At 45.4% G+C, this 21,519-nt stretch overlaps 2 protein-coding genes across 3 annotated transcripts; both read right to left on the minus strand.

The window, feature by feature from the left end:
• Positions 1–10,729: 10,729 nt before the first annotated feature.
• On the minus strand, positions 10,730–17,190 carry LOC112894254 (probable isoprenylcysteine alpha-carbonyl methylesterase ICMEL2). 2 transcript variants are annotated; one of them, XM_025961896.1, is made up of 12 exons: positions 16,719–17,190; positions 15,752–15,828; positions 15,548–15,617; positions 15,380–15,460; positions 15,220–15,294; positions 15,012–15,113; positions 14,526–14,663; positions 13,795–13,860; positions 13,565–13,705; positions 12,831–12,921; positions 11,761–11,925; positions 10,730–11,433 (listed from the first exon to the last, which is right to left on the minus strand). In XM_025961896.1, the coding sequence occupies exons 1-11, from the start codon at positions 17,051–17,053 to the stop codon at positions 11,764–11,766; spliced, it is 1,338 nt and encodes a 445-aa protein (XP_025817681.1). In that variant the 5' UTR covers positions 17,054–17,190; the 3' UTR covers positions 10,730–11,433; positions 11,761–11,763. The 2 variants fall into 2 exon arrangements, with proteins under 2 accessions (XP_025817681.1, XP_025817682.1); XM_025961897.1 differs by lacking the exon at positions 16,719–17,190 and adding an exon at positions 16,006–16,084 and having other exon boundaries at positions 15,752–15,823.
• A 1,969-nt stretch (positions 17,191–19,159) lies between these two features.
• On the minus strand, positions 19,160–21,339 carry LOC112895530 (AAA-ATPase At3g50940-like). Its single transcript, XM_025963487.1, has 2 exons — positions 20,327–21,339; positions 19,160–19,891 (listed from the first exon to the last, which is right to left on the minus strand). Exons 1-2 carry the CDS (start codon positions 21,308–21,310, stop codon positions 19,307–19,309), a joined length of 1,569 nt encoding a protein of 522 aa, XP_025819272.1. The 5' UTR covers positions 21,311–21,339; the 3' UTR covers positions 19,160–19,306.
• Positions 21,340–21,519: the final 180 nt, after the last annotated feature.

Raw genomic sequence — 21,519 nt, forward strand, 5'->3', positions numbered from 1 at the left:
CTTGTGTACATGTAAATGTATCATATACGGTGTGTATTATGAACCGTATATGCATGTGTGTCACGTTCTAGGATCAGATCAAGATAGTTAGTGACCGAGTTCCCAGGGAAACGTGTGGAACGTATAGTGCTCTGTGTGCGTGATTAACATGCCGTGCAGTTCGGATCTGCCAACGGCCGGCGAGCTTGTAACTCGAGTATAAATGAAAGTGAACGCCATCAGTTGATGAGCAAGCTCCAAATACATTCTTTACATGGTACCAGAGCTACTATCCAATCCACGCAAGAAAAAAAAGTTCATGTCGACGACCAACTCTCAGTTGAGCTCTGCCGTCGGCGCCCAAGCTCCAGGAGCGACGCCATCAATGCAAGCCAGGGTGGTCTCCGTCCCGGCGTTCAGCCAGATGGTTACAGTCAAGCTCACTGGTGAGAACTTTCTGTTGTGGACAATGCAGTTGTTCCCCTATCTGAGAAGCCAGAGGCTCATGGGGTACATCGACGGGACAAGTGAACGTCCTCCGACGACCATCGCCCAGACAGGCAGCGACGGCGCCGTGCAGCAAGTGGTGAACCCAGAGTCCAGCCACTGGTACCAACAAGATCAGCTGGTAATGAGTGCTATGCTTGCATCCTTGAGTGAAAGTGTTCTGGCACAGGTGGTTGGGTGCACCTCGGCGCGTGATGTCTGGTGCGCCGTTGAAAGCGCTTTCGCCGCGAGTTCACGTGCCCAGATCATGCAGATCAGGATGCAGCTCGCCAACATTCAGAAGAAGGACATGTCTATCGCTGAATACTTCCGCAAGGTGAAGAGTCTGGCCGACACCCTAGCTGTGATCGGCAAACGACTTGAAGACGACGAGGTCATATCGTACCTGCTCGGAGGATTAGGATCGGAGTATGAATCTCTGGCCACTAGTCTCACCATCCGCAATGATGTCTTCACCATCAATGATGTCTACGCCCACATGCTCAGCCATGAGCTGAGAATTCAGAAGAACACTGGAGGATCCCAGGTGAACCAAGTCAGCCGCACTCAAGGACGTGGTGGCAACGGCAATTTCAACCAGAACGGCCGGGGGCGTGGCCGTGGCCGTGGCGGCAATGGAGGCCGCAACTTTGGTGGGCGTGGTGGTAAGAATACCAACCAAAGTAACACTAGCACTGGACAGAAAGCTTTTTGCCAGATCTGTTTCCGTGACAACCATGTTGCATCGGCGTGTTACCATCGTTTTGATCAGAATTATGTGGCCCAAGACACCAATCGTGTTGCAGCAATGGCAGCAAGTGGTTATGCAGTTGACACCAACTGGTATGCCGACACAGGAGCAACTGACCATGTGACAAATGATCTTGAGCGCCTCTCTGTGAAGGAAAGGTACAATGGCAGTGATCGGCTTCAGGTGGCAAATGGCACAGGTTTGGCTATAACTCATATTGGTAATTCATTTGTTACTGCTGCACATAGACCTATTCATTTAAAAGGCATCCTTCATGTTCCTGAAATCAATAGACACCTTCTCTCTGTCCATAGATTAGTTGCTGATATTGATGCTTATGCTGAATTTTATCCCACACATTTTCTTATTAAGGATCAAGCAACGAAGACCATTCTTCTTAAAGGAAGCTGCACCAATGGACTTTACCACTTCCCAAATAAAAACATCAGTCGAGCTCTCTTCACTGCTAGGAACACTGAAGATCTTTGGCACTGTCGGCTAGGCCATCCTTCATCTGCTGTTATTCATCAGATTTTGGCTAGAAATCATCTTCCTTTAGTGCAAAATAAAAACCCCGGCATCTGTGATGCATGTCAACAGGGGAAGTCTCATCAATTGCCATTTTCTTCTGTAGCTCATACCACTACTAGACCCTTAGAACTAATCCACACTGATGTGTGGGGTCCAGCTAGGAGGTCTGTAAATGGTTTTAGCTACTATGTCAGTTTTGTTGATGATTATAGTCGATTTACATGGATTTACTTCTTGAAACATAAATCTGATGTTGAATCTATGTTCCTTCAGTTCCAAACTCAAGTTGAGAGATTTTTGAACAAAAAGATCTTAACTGTTCAATCTGACAGTGGAGGTGAATACCTGAAACTGCATAAGTATTTCAGCAAAGTAGGGATCAAATATCAGCTGTCCAGCCCACATACTCATCAGCAAAATGGGTTAGTTGAAAGGAAACATAGACACATTGTAGAAACTGGAATTACCCTCTTAGCCCAAGATCATATGCCTGTCAGATTCTGGGATGATGCATTCCAATCTACATATTTTCTTATAAACAGGCTGCCAAGTAGAACTATAAATAATGAAACTCCTATCTTCAGACTTCTTGGCTCCCAACCTGATTATAAAATCCTTAGAGTTTTTGGGTCAGCTTGTTGGCCAAACTTGAGGGCATATAATTCTAAGAAACTGAGTTTCAGATCCAAACAGTATGTCTTTATTGGTTACAGCCCAAACCACAAAGGATACAAATACCTGGATAGAGAAACAGGTCGTGTCTACATCTCAAGAGATGTTGTCTTTGATGAAAATCAATTCCCTTTCAAAACCATTCCTGATCAAAACCAAAACACTGCCTCTGCTGATCCACAACCCATTTCCTTGCCAACTGTCTGTTACACTGAAGAGTTCCTAACTGACATTCATCCGACAATAGAGTCTGTCTCTAATTCATCTTCTCCAAGTAGCCCAGTAACAAATGATTATTAACTGAGGTTGAGCCATCTCAACCTGTAGCTAATGAATCTGCTGGAGTTGACCTTTCTATTGCAGGGTCAGAAGATGACACAATGGGCACTTCTACTACTCCATCTGTTGAACAATCAGAAACTGCAGAAGCTGTACAGTCTGTTGTTCAACCTCTGCATCAGATGAGAACAAGACTGAGGGATAATATTGTGAAGCCTAAGGAGTTTACAGATGGAACTGTGAGGTACAATACTGCAGCTACTCTGGAAAATGTGGCAAAACCAGTTACAGAACCTGGTAACTTGAGTGAAGCTCTGAAATATAAAGAATGGAGACAGGCCATGGACACAGAATATGCAGCTTTGCTGAAAAACCAGACCTGATCTTTAGTGCCTCCCAAGAAAGGAATTAATTTGATTGACAGTAGATGGGTTTACAAGATAAAGAGAAGAGCAGATGGATCAGTAGAGAGATATAAAGCCAGATTGGTAGCAAAGAGTTTCAAACAAAGATTTGGAATTGATTATTCAGAAACCTTTAGTCCTGTAGTAAAGCCAACCACAGTGAGGATTATTCTATCACTGGCAGTTTCAAGAAACTGGAGCTTGAGGCAAATTGATATACAAAATGCCTTTCTGCATGGGTATCTTGAAGAGGAAGTTTTTATGAAGCAACCACCTGGCTATGAGAATTCCTCAGTACCTTCAAACTACATCTGCAAACTGCATAAGGCTCTATATGGACTGAAACAGGCTCCTAGAGCATGGCATTCAAGGTTAACCCAGGTATTGCAGGAACTTGATTTTGTTTCCTCACAAGCAGATACATCCTTATTTATTCTGAAGAAGAAGGATCTCACAATGTATTTGCTCATCTATGTGGATGATATCATTATAGCAAGTTCTTCTGCAGTGGCAACAGATATATTGGTCAAGCAACTTACTTCACAGTTTGCAGTTAAAGATCTAGGAAAACTTCAGTATTTTCTTGGTATCGAAGTACAGCATGAAAGAGGAAGACTTGCACTATCACAGAAGAGATATGCTCAGGATATATTGAGAAGAGCAAAAATGGACAAGTGCAGACCAATTTCAACTCCTATGGCAGCCACAGAAAAGTTAACAAAAGATGCAGGGTATACTCTGAACGAAGAACAGCAGTTTTAGTATAGAAGTACCGTGGGAGCACTCCAATACTTGACCATCACCAGGCCTGATCTTTCTTTTGTAGTAAATAAAGTAAGCCAATATGTTCAAGGACCCATGGATAAACACTGGGCAGCACTAAAAAGAGTACTCAGATATGTGAAAGGAACTCTTGATCAGAAGTTGCAATTTCAGAAGTCTGACAATACATTGAATGCCTTCTCTGATGCAGATTGGGCAGGCTGTCCGGATGATCGACGTTCTACAGGTGGGTTTGCAGTTAAAATGGGATCAAATCTGGTGTCATGGAGTTCAAAGAAACAACCTACAGTTTCTAGATCAAGCACAGAATCAGAGTACAAAGCAATTGCTAATGTGGCTATAGAGTTGATTTGGATTCAGTCTCTGTTGAAAGAACTGGGAATTTTTCAGTGGAATGCCCCTGTATTGTGGTGTGATAATTTAGGAGCTACATATATGACTTCCAATCCTATGTTCCATACCAGAACAAAACACATAGAAGTTGATTTTCATTTTGTTCGAGAGCAAGTAGCAAGAAAGAGCACTGCAAGTTCGGTTCATATCATCAAAAGAGCAGATAGCAGATATATTTACAAAGCCATTGTCCAAGTCACCATTCAGTTTGATATGCAGCAATCTCAACCTCTGTCAGCACGGTTGTGATTGAGGGTGCGTGTTAAGAATGTAGGTGTCTTGTGTACATGTAAATGTATCGTATACGGTGTGTATTATGAACCGTATATGCATGTGTGTCACGTTCTAGGATCAGATCAAGATAGTTAGTGACCGAGTTGTCAGGGAAACGTGTGGAACACGTAGTGCTCTGTGTGCGTGATTAACGTGCCGTGCAGTTCGGATCTACCAACGGCCGGCGAGCTTGTAACTCGAGTATAAATGAAAGTGAACGCCATCAGTTGATGAGCAAGCTCCAAATACATTCTTTACAATATTTACACCGATCTTAACAAGCGAAGTTGGCTGATTATAGGTGTTGCAACATGCATTGACGAACCCTGTGGTTTTCTCAAGCTTTGTTTGAGTGAGACACTGTAGGTCAGTAGCAGCGTTTGCGCTGCAGTTCTGCATAACAACAGAATGTTTGAAGAACAGTAACCTCGTATCGAGTAGGCCAAAAGTTTTGCACTTCAGTCCCTAGCGACGGTGAAAGAGGAGGGCGATCGAACGGAACAAAACCTTCACCAGAATGACCACCACCGGCTGCTGCATTTCATCGCTCCGAAGCCCGGTCTCGACACGATTTCGAATCTTTGCAGAGTTGATGCAGGCTAAACAAAATTAACAATGAAAATAAAAAATGCAGCAGGCAGTGGTACCAATCTTTGCAGAGTTGATGCAGGTTGGTTTGTTCTCAATTCTGTCACTTTTGCCATGACACGCTTGCTGCTGCCGCCGCCATGGATTGGTGCCAAAGCCTTCTGGTCCGTTGGCCAGCCAAGGCAAGACAAGACATCCCGCAGCAATCAATCTAGATCCCAGTTAACTAAACACGCCGGCGATGGGTGATGATGGCCTGACGAGAGACGTGAGAAGCTCGTGCCATCATTCGACGGAGCTCGCGCAGGGCAGCATGCGCCGCCGCCCATGAAGCGATGCGGCCCGGGTCGACGGCATCTCAGCCCCACCCAATGGGAAAGCGGGCGGGTGTTTACGGATCGGCAGATGAGGACACGGCTAATCACCGTTTTTTCTATGCAAAAAGCAGGGGGTTCTGTTGGCGCAAAACGGCAGCCGTAATCATGCCGAGAGCGGCACGCTAGTACCTGACTACCTGCACTCCTGCAGTCTGCAGGTACATGGTTTGCGTGAGCTGAGTGTCTGAATTTGGGAGGGTTGGGAGCAGGGGCAGCCATGTGCGGCTGCGCCTAACAAAACTGCCTAATCTTCTCCAGTTATAGTACTCTGCACTCCTGATGGAGGCCCTAGGGATAAAGTGCCGCGGCCCTGGCGTCAGAAACTCAGAATGACTGAACGAGGCGTGGTGCGATTTTTCCTTTGCCATGCCTACCGAGAGCCCGAGAGGATCGACTGCTCTGTCGGGCCGGCTTCGGTGCAGGGGCGTCAGTGGCAGCCTAGGCGCTTGGCCGAGCACCAATGCACCAGCATTGCCCGACGACGAAGACTCGAAGAGCGCCAGGGACCTGCAGCAAGCGGCAGCCTATTGATTCACGAGAGCGCTTGGGGAAGCCACCGAGACACGGCCCAAGGCTGCAGCTGCAGCGAAGCCTGCTTGCGATTGATGGTCTGGCGCCATTCATTTCATTCCTTGATGGTCTATAACTAGCTCCTCAGCCTAGTGTGTTGTCTTCCCCTGACTGGAAAGTTTCTGCTCTGGTGGCTGATGCTGCCGGCTCCAATGGAGTGGAGAGACTCGGAGTTGCTCGTACTGCCCGCTGCTGCTGCTCTCGGAGACGGGAGTGACGGTCCGACGGACCCGTGATGATTATAGTATTATTATCGCTGTCACTTGTGTCGTGGGGGCGACATGATTGGTGCCCAACGTGGTGTACTGTACTGGGCTGCGGCTGCAACTTTCTTTCGGCCTTGCGCTCGGCTCGGAGCGCGCGGTACTCGATAAAGAGAGCCCGAGTGTACGTTAACGGTACCTGGCAGGCACGACGTGAGAAATGCAGGTTGAGTCTTCCTGCAACTAGCTCGTTTTCCGTTGAAAAAAGGGAATCAATTAGCTAGTAGCAAATCGACAGTGAAGTCAATATTTGCGCTCTTGCAGCCCTCAGCCTGATGCTTGACAAATGTATGATCAGCTTTGGTGTTCAAGGTACACATATATCTTCTACGTTCTATTGTATGTTGTTTTAGCAAATTTTAATTATGTATCTAGACACAATGTATATTTAAATGGATAAAAAATATATATCTAGAAAAGTTAAAATAAATTATAATTTGGAACGGACAAACATTCAACTATCAGTTTAGTACCTAGTGCAAGTAATTATTTTATACTAAATAGATTTAGAGAAACTTTGTACAACGACATCATCCACGGACCACGGCAACAAGGATTTTCATATCGAGGCTAGCGTGGATATGTTCGCTCGTCTAATCCTATGGGAATATAGGCGGACTGCAAAGATGGACACGTGAATGGAATCAATTCCCGGGCCTCTGTTAAGTCTCAATATATTCCAAATTCCCAACCTAGTTGCATCTGCAGAACTTGCGACGGCATTACATCATGCTCAAAAACACCCTGAACCACGTCGTGCTGAAAAGCACTTCATTTTGGGTGGATGGATGAACGAATCGAGAAAAGGAAGAACAATGGAGTTATCTATAACTGCACAAGAGGTTCTTAAACTAGGGTTTCGGTTGTTCAAAAAATAATCTTAGAAATTTTTGAGGTTTCTCCTTTTTTATAATTACTTTTAGAACCTAGTTAATATATAGCCGGCCGTATTTTGACCTTTCTTTACGGCACACCCAAATTTAGAAAGTATTGTTGTGGAAATGTGTATCTTTTCTAATTTAGCCACAGAGAGTTGCATGCATTCACATGACAAGTGTGAATGCGTGAAAAAAGAGATTAAATCATCTTCATATGCTTATATTTCCTAAATTATACATCGGAGTTAGGATCCGTTTGCACCGCTATAATTCTTATATTTTTATTAACACAAAACAAGATCAACCTATCTATATTTTGAAGCGATATTTTAATGGACACAGAATTTGCCTATACCAGACTAAAAAAGACATTAAAAAATCAAATAAAATGGCTATGAGTGTTCACGAAAATTTCCTACATCTTTGACACAAAAAGTATTCACTCTTTCCACTTAATGATCTGGTCATCTTAAAATGCCTCCATATCATTAGTGCACTCTTCTCATCAAGGGCATCATTATCTACTACCAACCAACTTATAAAAGCAATTTTTTAGAAACATATAAGCATATTTTTGAAAAATCATAAGTAGATTAGAATAAAGAAAAAACATTTACTACCATAAAAAAATTGCCATCTAAACATATGCAAGTGAGATCTTGTCTTGAAGGTACCGTTGAGAAGAATACAATAATCTAATCGGATTTTAATTTGGATGCTTGCTTTTGAATCTATGATATTTTTAAGTTTTGAAACCATATTGCATGTGATATGTCATTTAATTGTACTTGTCTCTGCATATAGGAGTGTGTCAGTGTGGAAGAGAGAAGTGAAAAATAGTCTCGCCCCCACATGGTGCTTGGATGGTCACAAGCATGTGGACGACTATAGTCGTTCCGCACGGCGCATCCGTAAAGGAGTCTTTACCTTTTATTTTTAATTGAGATTTTTTTTCCCTACAAAACACGGATAGCCAGCTTGTTAATGAGATGGTAGACAAGGTGGTTTTACTAATAACTACATAATAGTAAAGTTTATATATTTTCAGTGTAAAAACTCTGATTTTTACTACTTTCATTCCGTAGCAGTGGTATAGATAATAAGAAGACGAGAACCAAAATTATACAAAGAAAATGTGCCACGGCGAAAAATTCAGGAGATGTATTCTGCGGTGGGCTTCCTGTCGTTGGGCTGCGTTGCGGGCCGGCAGCCCGCGTGGTCTTCGCTCCATGTCGACACGTAGAAACATTCGAGATAGACCTACATTCGCATCCGCAACTATGAAAAATGGGGGATTAGGAACAGGTAAAACGCACTTGTGAGATAACATTATGATCAATTTTCGTAGCCTTCCTTCCTCTATTGAACTTTCTGGCGCCACTGGTGCGCAATCGACTTGGCGAATAATAGGTCTGAACCATTTCCAATAGCAAGCTTCAAGTCCGGTAACTCGCGTCGTCGCAGGCATCCAATTCTTGTAACAAAAACAAGAAGCACCCAGCTGCGCCGTGCCATCACTTGCTTCGACGTCCTAAACAAGCTGCAATAATTCATGGCACCTTTATTCTTGCGAGCTCTGGCGCACTGGAACGGGCTATAAATACCTCGTCCCCTGCGCTCCCAGTCCATCAGGTCCAAAGCATCAAATTCGAGCTTCCTTCAAGCAGCGTTACAGCAGAGCAGTAGCACAAGAGCGATGGCATCCATGAAGGCCGTGAAGATCGCCGGAGCTGCAGCGCAGGCCAAGGAGCCGGCGCCCAAGCTCAGCGAGACGGCGACGAAGCCGTCAGCCGCCAAGAGCGGCGTCAAGAAGGCCGAGCAGAAGCCCCGGGAGCCGAAGAAGAAGGTATAGCACTGCGGCTGCCGTTATACATGGAAACCTTGTTGCCTTATTGCTGCCGTTACCTGTGTGCTCTTTTCGTGACGATGTGCTCCGCGTGAAACCAGGTGAAGAGCAGCAAGCCGGCGGCAGCCAAAAAGTGACAATGGAAGCTAAGTGAAATGGAGCTTGCGCGAGGGGGCTTCCACCATGCTATGATACCAATTATTACAAATCAAGTCTTTACCTTCTTCTGTCTTAATGATGTCATGACCTTCGTATGTCCTTAGTTGGACGGGTCTTGAGGGCGTGTGCACCCTACCCTGATCAATACTGCAAATAAAACTATCGTAACTAATGGTATCGCGTTCATCTTTTGATCACGATTGATGTTCCTGTGGCTCCTTCCACTTGTGAATCTGTTCTTTTGTTTGAATCCCGATAAATACAACCATTAATAATTGAGCCTTTTCAAAATTTAGAAATTTAAGTGTGCTTTGTGTATAAAAAATAGATAATATTTCAACATGCTTCCACCATATATTGATTTGTGGATATAAGTAATACTTTTTATAAGAAAATAGTGGTTGAAGTCAAACCTTGAAGGTCAAGATAAAATATACCTTATATATATTTTGTTTAACAAAGGGGTACCTGGTTTTCGAAGAAAAAACATTGCTCAATTACATACATTAAAATGAGCATGGTTTGCTTCGATTGAGATTTGGCTTTCAAACCCGATTCTATGAGTCATATGATCTCAATCTCATATGACTCATAGAATCGGGTTTAATATTCTGAAAATTAAGCTTTTTGAGGAATCTTGTAAGATTCAAATCATACGAGAACTTTGAAACAAAAGATTGAGTACCTCAGGATCCTATGAAATACATAGTCCATCGGATTTTGAGAAAAAGCAATATGAGCTCCAACCTCATAAACATTCCTTTATTCGTATCTCTTTGAACTTTTGAAGTCATATATATACTGCAACCAGACCAATACTCCTCAGTTTTATTTCCTGCTTTCTGCAACCTTCTATTTTGCACCTATTTTCTTGCCAACCCGTATTTTGTCTACTGTAGTGTTTTTTCATTCCTATATTCCAACACTCCAATGACGGATTGAATCTGCAAACTTAGAGACTGCGTTTTTTTTAAAAAAAAAAGATCTGCAGACTAGCGTTGTAATGTCAGCACCGGGTGCTCATTAGGACTTGCTGTTCCCGATTCCTCGTCCCAACGCACTATGCCACTATCTCTGGATGCAATTCAAGCACCTTCCCAATCCGTTCAGAATACTTGGTACGTTGCAAATGCCGGCACGGAAGTTTCCCAACAGGATAAAAGACCGGCGACTGCAGGCTACATCAAAACGGTGATGTTACGTGATAGGTTTGCACAAAATATGATACGAAAATAATCATACACATAAGGGCATTAAAATCACAACAGGAAATTCAGAAGTCGCCATGAAAAACCATCATGAAGCTGCAAGCAACCATCAGAAACACTCGAAACGGTGCATGCATGACAAAAACATGCTGAGAGAAAAAAAAAACTGGAAGAACATGCCCTAGAGTAACTTAAAAAGGTCCCGCTCAAAAAAAAAGTAACTTAAAAAGGAAAAGTCGGTCTCACACACTTCACAATAGCCTGAAGCATTGGAAAAAAGTGCAGGTCATATCTTGGTACAAGAAAGTTTTATATCAACCACAGAGTAATATTCTACATACTGTTTTGCACAAACTAAAACATTACTTTACAATACTTGCTTACAGGCCCTTGAGTGATACAAACACAACCATGTACAACGTGGAAAAATAAACAAATAAAAATAGAAAAGGATGAGGTTTTCGATCAGGGAGCTTCTTCCTCTTGCATTCCTCTTTACCATTCCCTATTCCACAAAGCTCTACAGGGCAAAGGTACCTGGACGAGGAAAGGATTTTCCTTGCCTAAGTCCAATCGAACAGCTCGCCCGAGCAATAGCAACCTTTCCTATGAAGGAATGTTCTAGTATTTAATGTCCTTGACTCCTTGTGTATTACACGACGTTACAGAAACAATGTTACAAGCCTTTGTGCAATATAATACAATATACAGCATTTTGTACAACTTTGCAAAAGAGAGGAGCATGTGGTTTCCAATCATGTAGCTTCTTCCTCTCGTATTGGTACCAGCTACAAGTTCCACACAGAGCACTACTGGTCCAAGATGCAAGGAAAGATGAGGAGAGAGTTCTTTTCTTGACTGATCCAATAAAAATCAACGCCCCAGAGTGCCCTTTCCTCGTGAAGGCACAAAACCAACAGATGCAAGCTTGGCCGTGCTTCATACTAGATATTCCGCACACATCTGGCTTTAACATAATATCTGTATCCAAACCTTTTGAAAAAATAGAAAAAGTCCCATTAATATGCCAATTTTCTGTGAGCTATAAATAGTACTCGCTGAGGAAATTGATCTAATTCCTGATCTTTATCCACTATATATGTATATGGTCCAAAGCATTCAGATTGTCACTTTGCTATACAGCAATAGCAAACTGAAATAACAGGAGAAACATAAAGGCCAATCTAGCATTCATCTACTGATGAGGAATCTAACATTCAGAAATTCTTGGTCAACCAAATTTGCAAACATTATAGACAAAATCATAACTGCCAAAAATGTATGTAACAGAGGAGCATACGGCAAAAGATCAGCAAGTACCTTCTAGAATGGACTAATTTGGCGGGCCAACTTTAATTGCCACTCAAAAACCAAGCGCCTTGGAGTTGGTGCTAAAGCCACCTTTTGACGTGCAATTGCATCATCAGCATGAATAATAGACAATACATCTTCAACCAATGGATCCCTTCCGCCCCTAAGAGGGTCCTATGGAAAGACATAAAGAAACAAGATACAGTTATAACAATGCATACTTGGATGAGATACTCTAGCAATCCACACCAGAATAAATTCTGCAGCTGTTCCATAACCATACTAATCAAAGTTCAAGGGAAACATACAATAAGATCTTCGCTTAATACCAATTAGTAGAAAATATTGCCATAAACATCGAGACATGCATATCTCTGGAGCAAGTTTTGGCATCCATCAAACCTAAGTCCCAAATAGCAGGCACTATCAGTTTTAGGCTGTTGTTTTAAGGTTCCAGGATAGAAAAGATGTTCACAATGACACTCAAGTATAATTTGGTCAGAGACTAAGACTGCAAAGAAACCAGTAGCATTGCATGGCATATCAAGTTTTCCTTCAACTTTTCAAGCACGTGTTTCATAAAACTAGTTCAGACCAACCATAGTCGATATGATTAAAAAAATGTCATAAGGTGAGCAATTAAGCTAAAATCAGGAATAGTTTGCTTCTGGGTAAGACATGTTATAAGTCTCACCCTTGAGTCCAGGAACCTGCCATACAGACTGAAAGGTTTTCTGCAAGTGTTGGCAAGTCATTTGTTAATGAATTGGGTAACAACGACTACTTTCTTCCCATGTAAAACAATCCAGTCTTTCTACATAATCAACACGGAGATTCAATTTTGCCACAATCAAGAGGTGTCAATTAAAGAAATGGCTGCAACACCAACACCCATAAACATGCAAAGGGTATCAAACAAGCTTAGTAAAGCAAACAGTAAACCAATTTACGTATCAATAAGTAACGGCATTAATTGAATGACTGTACATATACATACTATCAAATACTCCTACTAACAGACCTTGAAAAGTCAGAAACATGGAGAAAATTAAGTCACAATTAAGTTCACAGTATGAGACCTGTAAAAAGATATCTGTATGTGTCTTCCCTTCGTACAATAGTAACTTTGCTTGAGCACCAGCTTGTTGGAGGATGTCGACAAAAGTTTGACTGCGCATGAAAGAGAGTAACTGGTAATGTGAAAGAAAATTTGACACCTTACGTTATATGTAAGAAGACAATATTCTTGTAAAACTTGGCAATTGACATCTATTCAAACAATAATTTAGTTTAGCAGTATGTATTCAAATAATCTACCTTTTGAGTGTGGAGAGCCTTGTACTGTTATGGGAAATTTTTGTGTTGGTTTCTATCCAGAAAAGTTGCAAATAATGTCTATCAACCTTCCAGTCTGAATATATATTATATACACAGATTTGGTTTACCGTGTATGGGAAATAACCCCATACAGGAAAAGGGAGTGGAAAATTTTGTGAAGGAAAAGGATTGAAGGAGCACCACAGCATTGCAGGATATTTTAGACACTTTAAAACAGTACTTTTGTCCTGCCTCAGCTTGATACATGGTTTCACAATCCAACAAGTAAATTCTGTTGTTTAATTCAGATCAGGATAACAGATTAACAGGCTTCCAATTATTTAAGCAGCTGGGGGAAGTTGCTCTTGTTAAATTCAAGTGCTAAATGGATTTCGACAGTCATAGGATTTCTTTTCGACACCACAGCATGACAGGCATAGAGAAATCATGTCAACCATAACTCAAACAAACATCTTTAGAAGTAACATAGACAAACCTAGCAGATGATGGTATTGAATAATCTTCAGTCCCATGCATAAGAACAATAGGTGGCAGAAGACCTATGGTCTCAGCACTTGACGTCTTGGCAACAATTTCAGGGGAATAACGTGACAATGATTCCTCTCCTTCCATTATGCTGAAATTGCAGTTCAAATCTTTCTGTAGTGTTGTATAGTGCTGTTACTAGATAAGTTTAACACTTACAGAGCATAGTCAATTTAATACCTGAGGAATAATGAGCGATAAAGACCACGCTCATGGAAATGGTCAACCAAACTATGGATGTTGTATCTGGAAGAAAAACACTTTTAGTGATAAACCCAAGTCATCCAGATGCAATGCAATGATAAAGATCATTACCTTTGTATTCATATTTTAGAGAAGTTCTTACTTTATAGGTTACATTTAGTTCGCGTGACAATGAAAAGAGAGAGAAGACTCAAAAAAGGGCAAATAACATGTCTCTCAGCATTACTTGGTGCAATCAATACCTTCCACAGAAGATACTCGATATGCTGAGGACAATGTCGTACTCCCTCTGATTCTGAATGCTTAGGACAACAACATGGTCTCCAATATGACAGTTTGACTTGCAATTTTGTAAAAGTATAATATGTTGAAATTGAGAAAGTTATGTATTATGAAAATATTGTCCATGATAAATCTAATAACAGTACCCATATGTTGTAAATCTATGTAACTTTTCATATATTGATGGGTCAAACTGAAGAAGTTTGAACAACTAGAATTGTAAAACGACCAACATTTGGAATCAGAGGGAGTATCATCTTTTGACTACAGATTTTAAGGAGAGCTCAAGAGGCATCCTTCTAAAAAAGTCAGGATAGCTTAACAGGAGCTCAGCGGCCTGAAGCCTTGCACAGTTGTATTAGCTTAGGCCTCTCTGCAGGACTCAAAATAGTCATGTAATAGAAGGACAGAACCTAAGATCTCACCCTCCAGATAAACCGAAATATGCTTTTATTTGGGTTACGCTCCAAGAAACAGGATGCCCCCCAGATTCTTTTACTGCTTGCTCCATGAGTGCACATGCTGCAATATGTGCACCTGCTGACTGACCCATCAAGTAGATCCTACAGATCATCATAAATACTACTCAAGTTATTAAGTGCTAAGAAGGGACCAGAAGTTGCAAGCCAATATAACCAAAGTTAACCAGCACTAAACACCAAAGGATATAAAAGGTGCATCTTTAAGAGAATGCACAAGGCAAATAGAATGAGTAATGTTCTACAATAAACAGACGAGGTCAACTTTCCTGCTCAGTGATTCATCAATTCTTTTATCAATCATGGTTTGAATTGATAATTTTAGCACTATAAAGTGTGAATCACAAGTTACAACATCCCAGCTCTAAAAATGAAATTATGCAAATTTGCATGCCAAGTTCACTACAGAAATTAAAAAACGTGCTCACTTACTGATTAGGATCTCCTCCATAACCAGCAATGTTGTTACACACAAAAGAAATCCCCTGAGAAGCATCACTAACCATGTCACCTATTGTACCTTGGGGAAAATTTCTGAAAGGAGTATTTGAATGTTGTGTCAAGCAAACGACATAGAAAATCCATAATCTCTCATAAGTAATAAAAAAAAATATAGTGATACAGTTCAAACAATCAGAACCTGTAGTCAATGCAAGCAACTATTATTCCTCTCTCTGCCAATCGCCGTCCAAGAAGAGCACCCCAGGCCTTGTAACTAAATTCAAGCAAGCTCATCAATAAAGATAGTCACCAAGGATTATTGTAGGTATTTTTTTCCTTTCAGAATCATCAATACTAACCCAATAATCCATGCGCCACCAGTTACAAAGGCCACCACTGGGCATGGTCTACTATTGTCTTCGGGTATGTATAGATCCAACCTGTATAGTGTAGTAATCATTACATTCAAAGATGTATACGAAACATAACCTGTTTTTTCAGATTGGGGACTGTCCAGCTGATGTTACCTGTTTCTAGGTTGGTCTCCATAGACTATACTTCTACGAACTTGGCTTGAAAAGAAATAGTAATATCCAACTGCAAACCAAGAAAAGATGTATCAGAAATTACAATGATATCATCGTCCGTTCAAGACGACCTCAAGCATATGTATTAAAAGGACAGACCATACTCTGTTAAAAGGATATGTTAACAGGTTGGCTTCAATATACCTTGTATGAATCCTGGCATAAGTAAAATTGCATAGATTGTGAGTGCAAGGAGTTGTGACATCCATCGGTAACCTATCCTGAATAATAGTAAAAAATCAGAAAGAAATAAAAAACACAATAGTGAAGCTATATATCAAAGCTTCTAGCAAAAGGGCGAACAACTAAACACTGTCCATGGGTCTTATCATATCAAGATAAATACTAAGTTATCCGCTTCAAGGAGTGTGTACAAGGACTGTATATAGTGCTCTCACTTTCAATAATGGAGCTTGTGTATTTCCACAATTCTGAACCTGGCTCTGTACTCTTATTATGCATTTAAAAGGTTACATATGTTTCAATGAAATTACTCCTACTTGTGGGACCCTCTATCACGTGTCAAGATTGTCACAGTCAACAGATTTAATCTTCTGAATAAGATGTAGAACCGACTGGGTTTCCATGGAAAGGTACCGATATTTATATCCCGAAATTCAGTAGGTAGAATGAGGCAATCAGGAACATGTCTGCTTCATTGCCCCAGTTTATCAAATAATAAGATCAAGAACAATGATTAGTTGATTAGCTGTTAAGCCAAAAGCAAGTGGGTTGCATGACTAGTTAACTCTACAGCTGTGTCAGCATGCATATGATTTTCAGAGCAAAACGGAAAACGAGATTTGCTAGGCAACAGCACACAGCCTGCACGCAAGGGAAACCCAGAAACGTCGAGCACGCAATTGCATCATCCAGTCTTATCAAGCTCCTGTTTAGTTTGCTTCTCCCAGAAAAAGCTACCTTTCCGACGACTCGAACTCGACCCCAGCCATGAGGCGGCTTTCCTAAGACAGCAGTTAATTCGGCCGTCGCTGCAGCACCGAAACCATCACCAACGCGCGCGTAGCATCGCGCAATCCGTCGCCCGTGCTTGACCAAGTTCCGTCGAGCAGTTAATAAGCTGAGCGGAAGGGAGCGCGTGGCGAATTACCCGAGGCACTGGAGGAGCGTGAAGGTGAGGCGCGAGACGAGGTACGTCTCGGAGGCGGCGCGGCCGACGTCCTCGCGGAACGACGAGGACTGGCGCCTGAGGGTCCCGGGCCTCGGGGACGCGGACTGCACGGGCGACGCGGAGCGGCGGCGCCGGCCTCCGGCGGAGTCGCTCCGCGCCAGCAGCGCGCCCGCCTCCTCGACGGAGGAGGTCCGCATTGCGAGGGCAAGGCGCGGCGGTGCGGTGGGGAGATTCGAATTGGCTTTTGGCCGCCGGGCGCGGGCGCTGGTGCGTGGGGTGGGGGCGGTGGAGCGGGCAAGCGAGCGCGGGGGCATCACGACGGTGGCGCGGGGTGGTGGTGGGGCCTAAATAGAAGGAGCTGGAGTTGGAGGCGGAGGCGAGGAGGCAGGCGGGGGTTACGAATCCCGCGAGGGCGTGCACGACGAGGGACGCGTCATGCCGCGAGCGCACCACATGGCGAGCGTGAAGTCTTGTGTTGCTTCCGGCATCCGCGTCCCCCCATATTGGGGCGGCCGGCGGCAGCAGGCGGGGCTTTCGGTGCTCGCGTTCAAAAAAGCCCGTCGCATCTTGAAAACAAACTTGGACTCGATACTCCGTGATGTAAGCTTGTCTGGTTGAAATCGTACTCTACTCTCCCAGTCCCAAGATCGGCTCTCTCGTCCTCCCGGGTTCTCTCTGGACGGGAAAATGGTAGCAACGCGACACGTACGCCCACGGCGTGCGAGCGCTAGCGAACACATGTCAGTCCGGCAGGAGACCGCGAAGGCCCTGTGCGCCAGCAGCACACGAAATTGGCAAGTTGCGTTTCGATTCTCTGTGTTCCTCCGTAAATCGATGGACCAAACTCCATAAAAAAAAAGGAGTCGGGTCTGTGGATCGAACTCGCATCGAAGGGATGTTTCGCCTACTCCCTTGTTGGCATCCTGCCGCTCTGTATGGGCGGGAACGGTTGGTGGGAGGGGGGCGCACAGGTGCGCCGCGCCGGCAAGCTGCCAAAGTCCGCCGGTGTAGCTGTGGCCTGAGGCTGCGGCACCGTCGAGGCGTCGACAGGAGAATCTTGCAGGTTCTGGAGCTGGGCTGCTCTGCAACGTTCGTGGCCCAGCTGGCTGCCTGGCTCTAGGCTGCGGCGCGGAACGCGGCTGCCATCCGCATCGGGCGGGGCCTGCAGGTGGGGCCATCATCCGTTCGTCCCCCAGGATACGTGCAGCCGCGCCACGCGCAGGAGCTCGATGGGAGCGAGCGCGTCTGCCTCTGGCTGGGTGGTGACGTGCCGGACCATGACGAGCAAGTCTTTGAAAACGTCGTAGAGGTAGAGCGAACGTGCGGAACGCCTGAACGGAACCAAGCCGAGACGGGATCGTTCAGTTCACGGACAACCTGGGCTGGGTTGGGCTGGGCTGGCCTGGCCCTGGCCGACCGGGTGTTTGTATGTGTTGCCAGGCCGAACTAGGCTGGGATTTTTATTTTTTTTTATAAGAACTAGGCTGGGATTGGAAACGGATCCGTCAAGCCTGTTCTTCCTTTAAAAATTCTATAATAACTAGTCTATTTTCATGCCTGCTTTCGATCAAAAGCTTTGTTAACGAGCACATGATGCTTTGCATTTGTGACGCATTTTATTCGAAGATGCTCATTCTATTCTCACCCTCATTGCCCATCATTATCGGTGCCACCTTATTTAGACTAGCAAATATGATTGCACGTTGCTACGGAAAGTTATATAAATATATTTATTAATATATAAAAAATACATATATCATATTTAATAATAACATAGTACGTGTCGGTCGGGGTCTTTAGTCTCTTTCTATTTTACTCGCCAAGCACTAATTCGTTTTGGATCCTTAACTCAATATACGATCACACGGATTCCGATTAGGACTTCGATTGACGAACCAAGTAATTAAGATACTTGTTTTAGTAATAGTAGAGATAGAGAAGAGATAGAAATAGAAATTTGTGTGGAATCTTAATCCAATTTGTCCAAAACAATGTTTAGTTAGTACGTGTGTCTCATACAAAACATACCCATTGATTGATTGTAAACAAGGAGCGTACTTCCGCTCCTCTTTCTTATGAGGCCCAACATCTTCTTTCCGTCGTTGCTATAAGCTTGGGACAACATCTACCGAGCTCAGGTCAAAGCTCTTGTGCTAAAATTGTCGAGAAAAATTCGTCTGAGATGTTCTTTTCCATAGAAAAAATAAAAAGAAAAACGTGTGACCTATTTCAAACGTGCTAGTGTTATTTAGGCCTCCTCTAAAGGAGATAAGTCAGCTAGCCACGTCAGTTTTTATCCATGTGGAAGAGAGAGAAAAGCTATCTCTTATTTAATAGATAGTCTCATGCATATATTTTAAATATGTGAGATTAATATATAGACCTTTATGAATGTACGAGCTAGTATCCGACTCAAACGGTTGGAAGATATACTCTCTCTTATTTCTTAGATGTATGAGCTAGCAGCTGATTTTTATCTTTGGAGGAGGCCTTATCCATCTAGTATCTAACCACTACCATATTGTACAGTACAGCAGCGTTTCTACTTTCGACAAACGGGCGCGGGTCTACCGCCGGCCCCGTCCTGGTGCGCGCACTCCAGCACCGCGGCCGCGCCGCCCCGACCCGCGCCCCTGCCGCCGCGAGACGCCCAGCAAGATCTCCTCGTCGAACACCACCCGCCTCGCGGCACGCGCGCCACGCCCACGTCCAGGCGCCGGCACCGGCACCGGGCGCAGGCGGGGGCGCCTCGGCCCCGCGTGCAGCTTCTGCTTGACGTACCAGCCGCCGTCCTCCTCGACCCCGGCCTTCCGGTCCCTCAGCAGCCTCGCGGCCGACTCGAGCGCGGCTCCGGCGTCGTCCGTCGCCAGCAGCCTCTCCGCGAGCTCCGCGGGCGCCGCGTCCACCTCCCGCAGCAGCGCCTCGATCTCCGGGAACAGGGGGTGGTCGCCGACGCCGTGGTACGTGGCCGCGAGCTCCCTGAAGGCGCCGAAGCCACAGTAGCCCATGTGGATGTGCCTGTCCATCCGCCCCGGCCGGAGCAGCGCCGGGTCGAGCCGGTCCATGTGGTTGGTGGTGAAGATGAGGATGCGCTCGTGGCCGCTGCTCGACCAGAGCCCGTCCACCATGTTGAGCAGCCCGGACAGGGTGACCTGCATCGAGCGGTGCACGGCGTGGTTAGTTGGCGAGATGACGCGCAGTTGGGTAAGCGACAGAATTAGAGACAATTATTTGTTTCTGAGTGCTGTCAGTGTTGTTCTTCTCTACCATATGGTAGTGGGCAGTGACTATGAAGTGTAGATTGTGAAATATAAACGGCACGCAAGCCTATTTTAGTGTAAATTTTTGCTGCAGCTTTCTTTCATAAAGCTACGCGCACAGAAAAAGATTGGCTTTATCATCATCTTATAAAATGTTATCTTTTCAACCTAAGTTCTGCCTAAAGAGGCCCTTGCCTCATACTTAAAACTGCATCCTTTTATACGGATTTTTTTTAAAAAAAACGTTGGGGTTCGTGTTGATCGTGGAAGAATGGATTATGCCTTGTTGGTTCGTTCCTTCTCAGTAGTCAGTGCTGATGGACTAACCTTGTGGTGCTTGGAAGCTGGGATGCTCCCATCGGAGCCTCCGTCAGCTTCCCTCCGCGGCGCCGCCGCCAAGGCGCAGTCGACGTCCTCGACCAGCAGTATGGACCTGTTCTTCATCCGAATCAGCAGCTTCCTGAGCTCGGTGTTCGACCGGACGGCGCCGAGGTCGAGGTCATAGACGTCGAAGTGGAGGTGGTTGGAGATCGCGGCGACGAGGCTGGACTTGCCGGTCCCGGGCGGACCATGGAGGAGGTAGCCTCTCTTCCACGCCCGCCCCGTGCGCTCGTAGTACTCCTTCCGGCCCAGGAACATGTCCAGGTCGTCCACCACGTCCTGCCGCAGCTCAGCGTCCATGGCCAGCGTCGCGAACGTGGAGGCGTTGCGGAGCCTCACGGGCCGCCACTTGCCCCACTCGTTGCTGTACAGCTTGGCCTGCCTCTGCTCCCGCGCCATGGCCTCGACGCGGGCCATGACGAACGGCAGATAGGCGCCGAGCGCCACGTCCTTGTGCCGCGCGTCGAAGCTGAGCCTGAACGCCTCCCCGGCGCTGCCGTCCGCCCGGCGCCGCCCGCCGCCGCCGCCGCTCAGGCGCCACGTCAGCTCCGCCCCGCGGAACACGTCGACGACGGTCGTGCCGGGGCGCATGGCGAGCGTGATCTGCTCCGCGCCGGCGCCGCGCGGCAGGCTGGCCTTGACCACGGGCGGCGCGCCGGTCGGCGCCGCGGCGAGGAGCGTGGAGACGTACGCCCTGGCCGCGAGGAAGACGCGGTTGTAGAAGGCGCCGTCGAACTCCTCGATGACCACGGCGTGGCGCCGGGAGGAGGGCGGCGGGAGGAGGAGCAGCGCGCCGACCAGGGGAGGCGCGCCGGCCGGGAGGACGTCGGCGACGAGGCGGCGCAGCAGCATGGCCGCGCCCACCACGGACGTGGCGGCCGTGATGGCGCTCTTGTACCGCTCCAGCGCTCCGTTCGCCGGTGATGCCATTGCGCGCGGTAGCTTTTGCCTTTTGGTGATCCGATCTCCGTGGTGCTCTGATTAAGCCTCCGCGCGGAGCTTGGGATTGGTTGCACAAAAGGGGAGAAGGGAGACCCCGACTCGTCAACGTGTGCGGAGTCGGTTCGAAGGGAGTTGGTCCTGGATCACTCGCTGTCTCTATCGCGGTGCTGTTCGTGGAGTTGGTTTGCGTTTGCCTT

This window comes from Panicum hallii, chromosome 5 (genome assembly GCF_002211085.1).
Source record: "Panicum hallii strain FIL2 chromosome 5, PHallii_v3.1, whole genome shotgun sequence".
Lineage (NCBI taxonomy): Eukaryota > Viridiplantae > Streptophyta > Magnoliopsida > Poales > Poaceae > Panicum > Panicum hallii.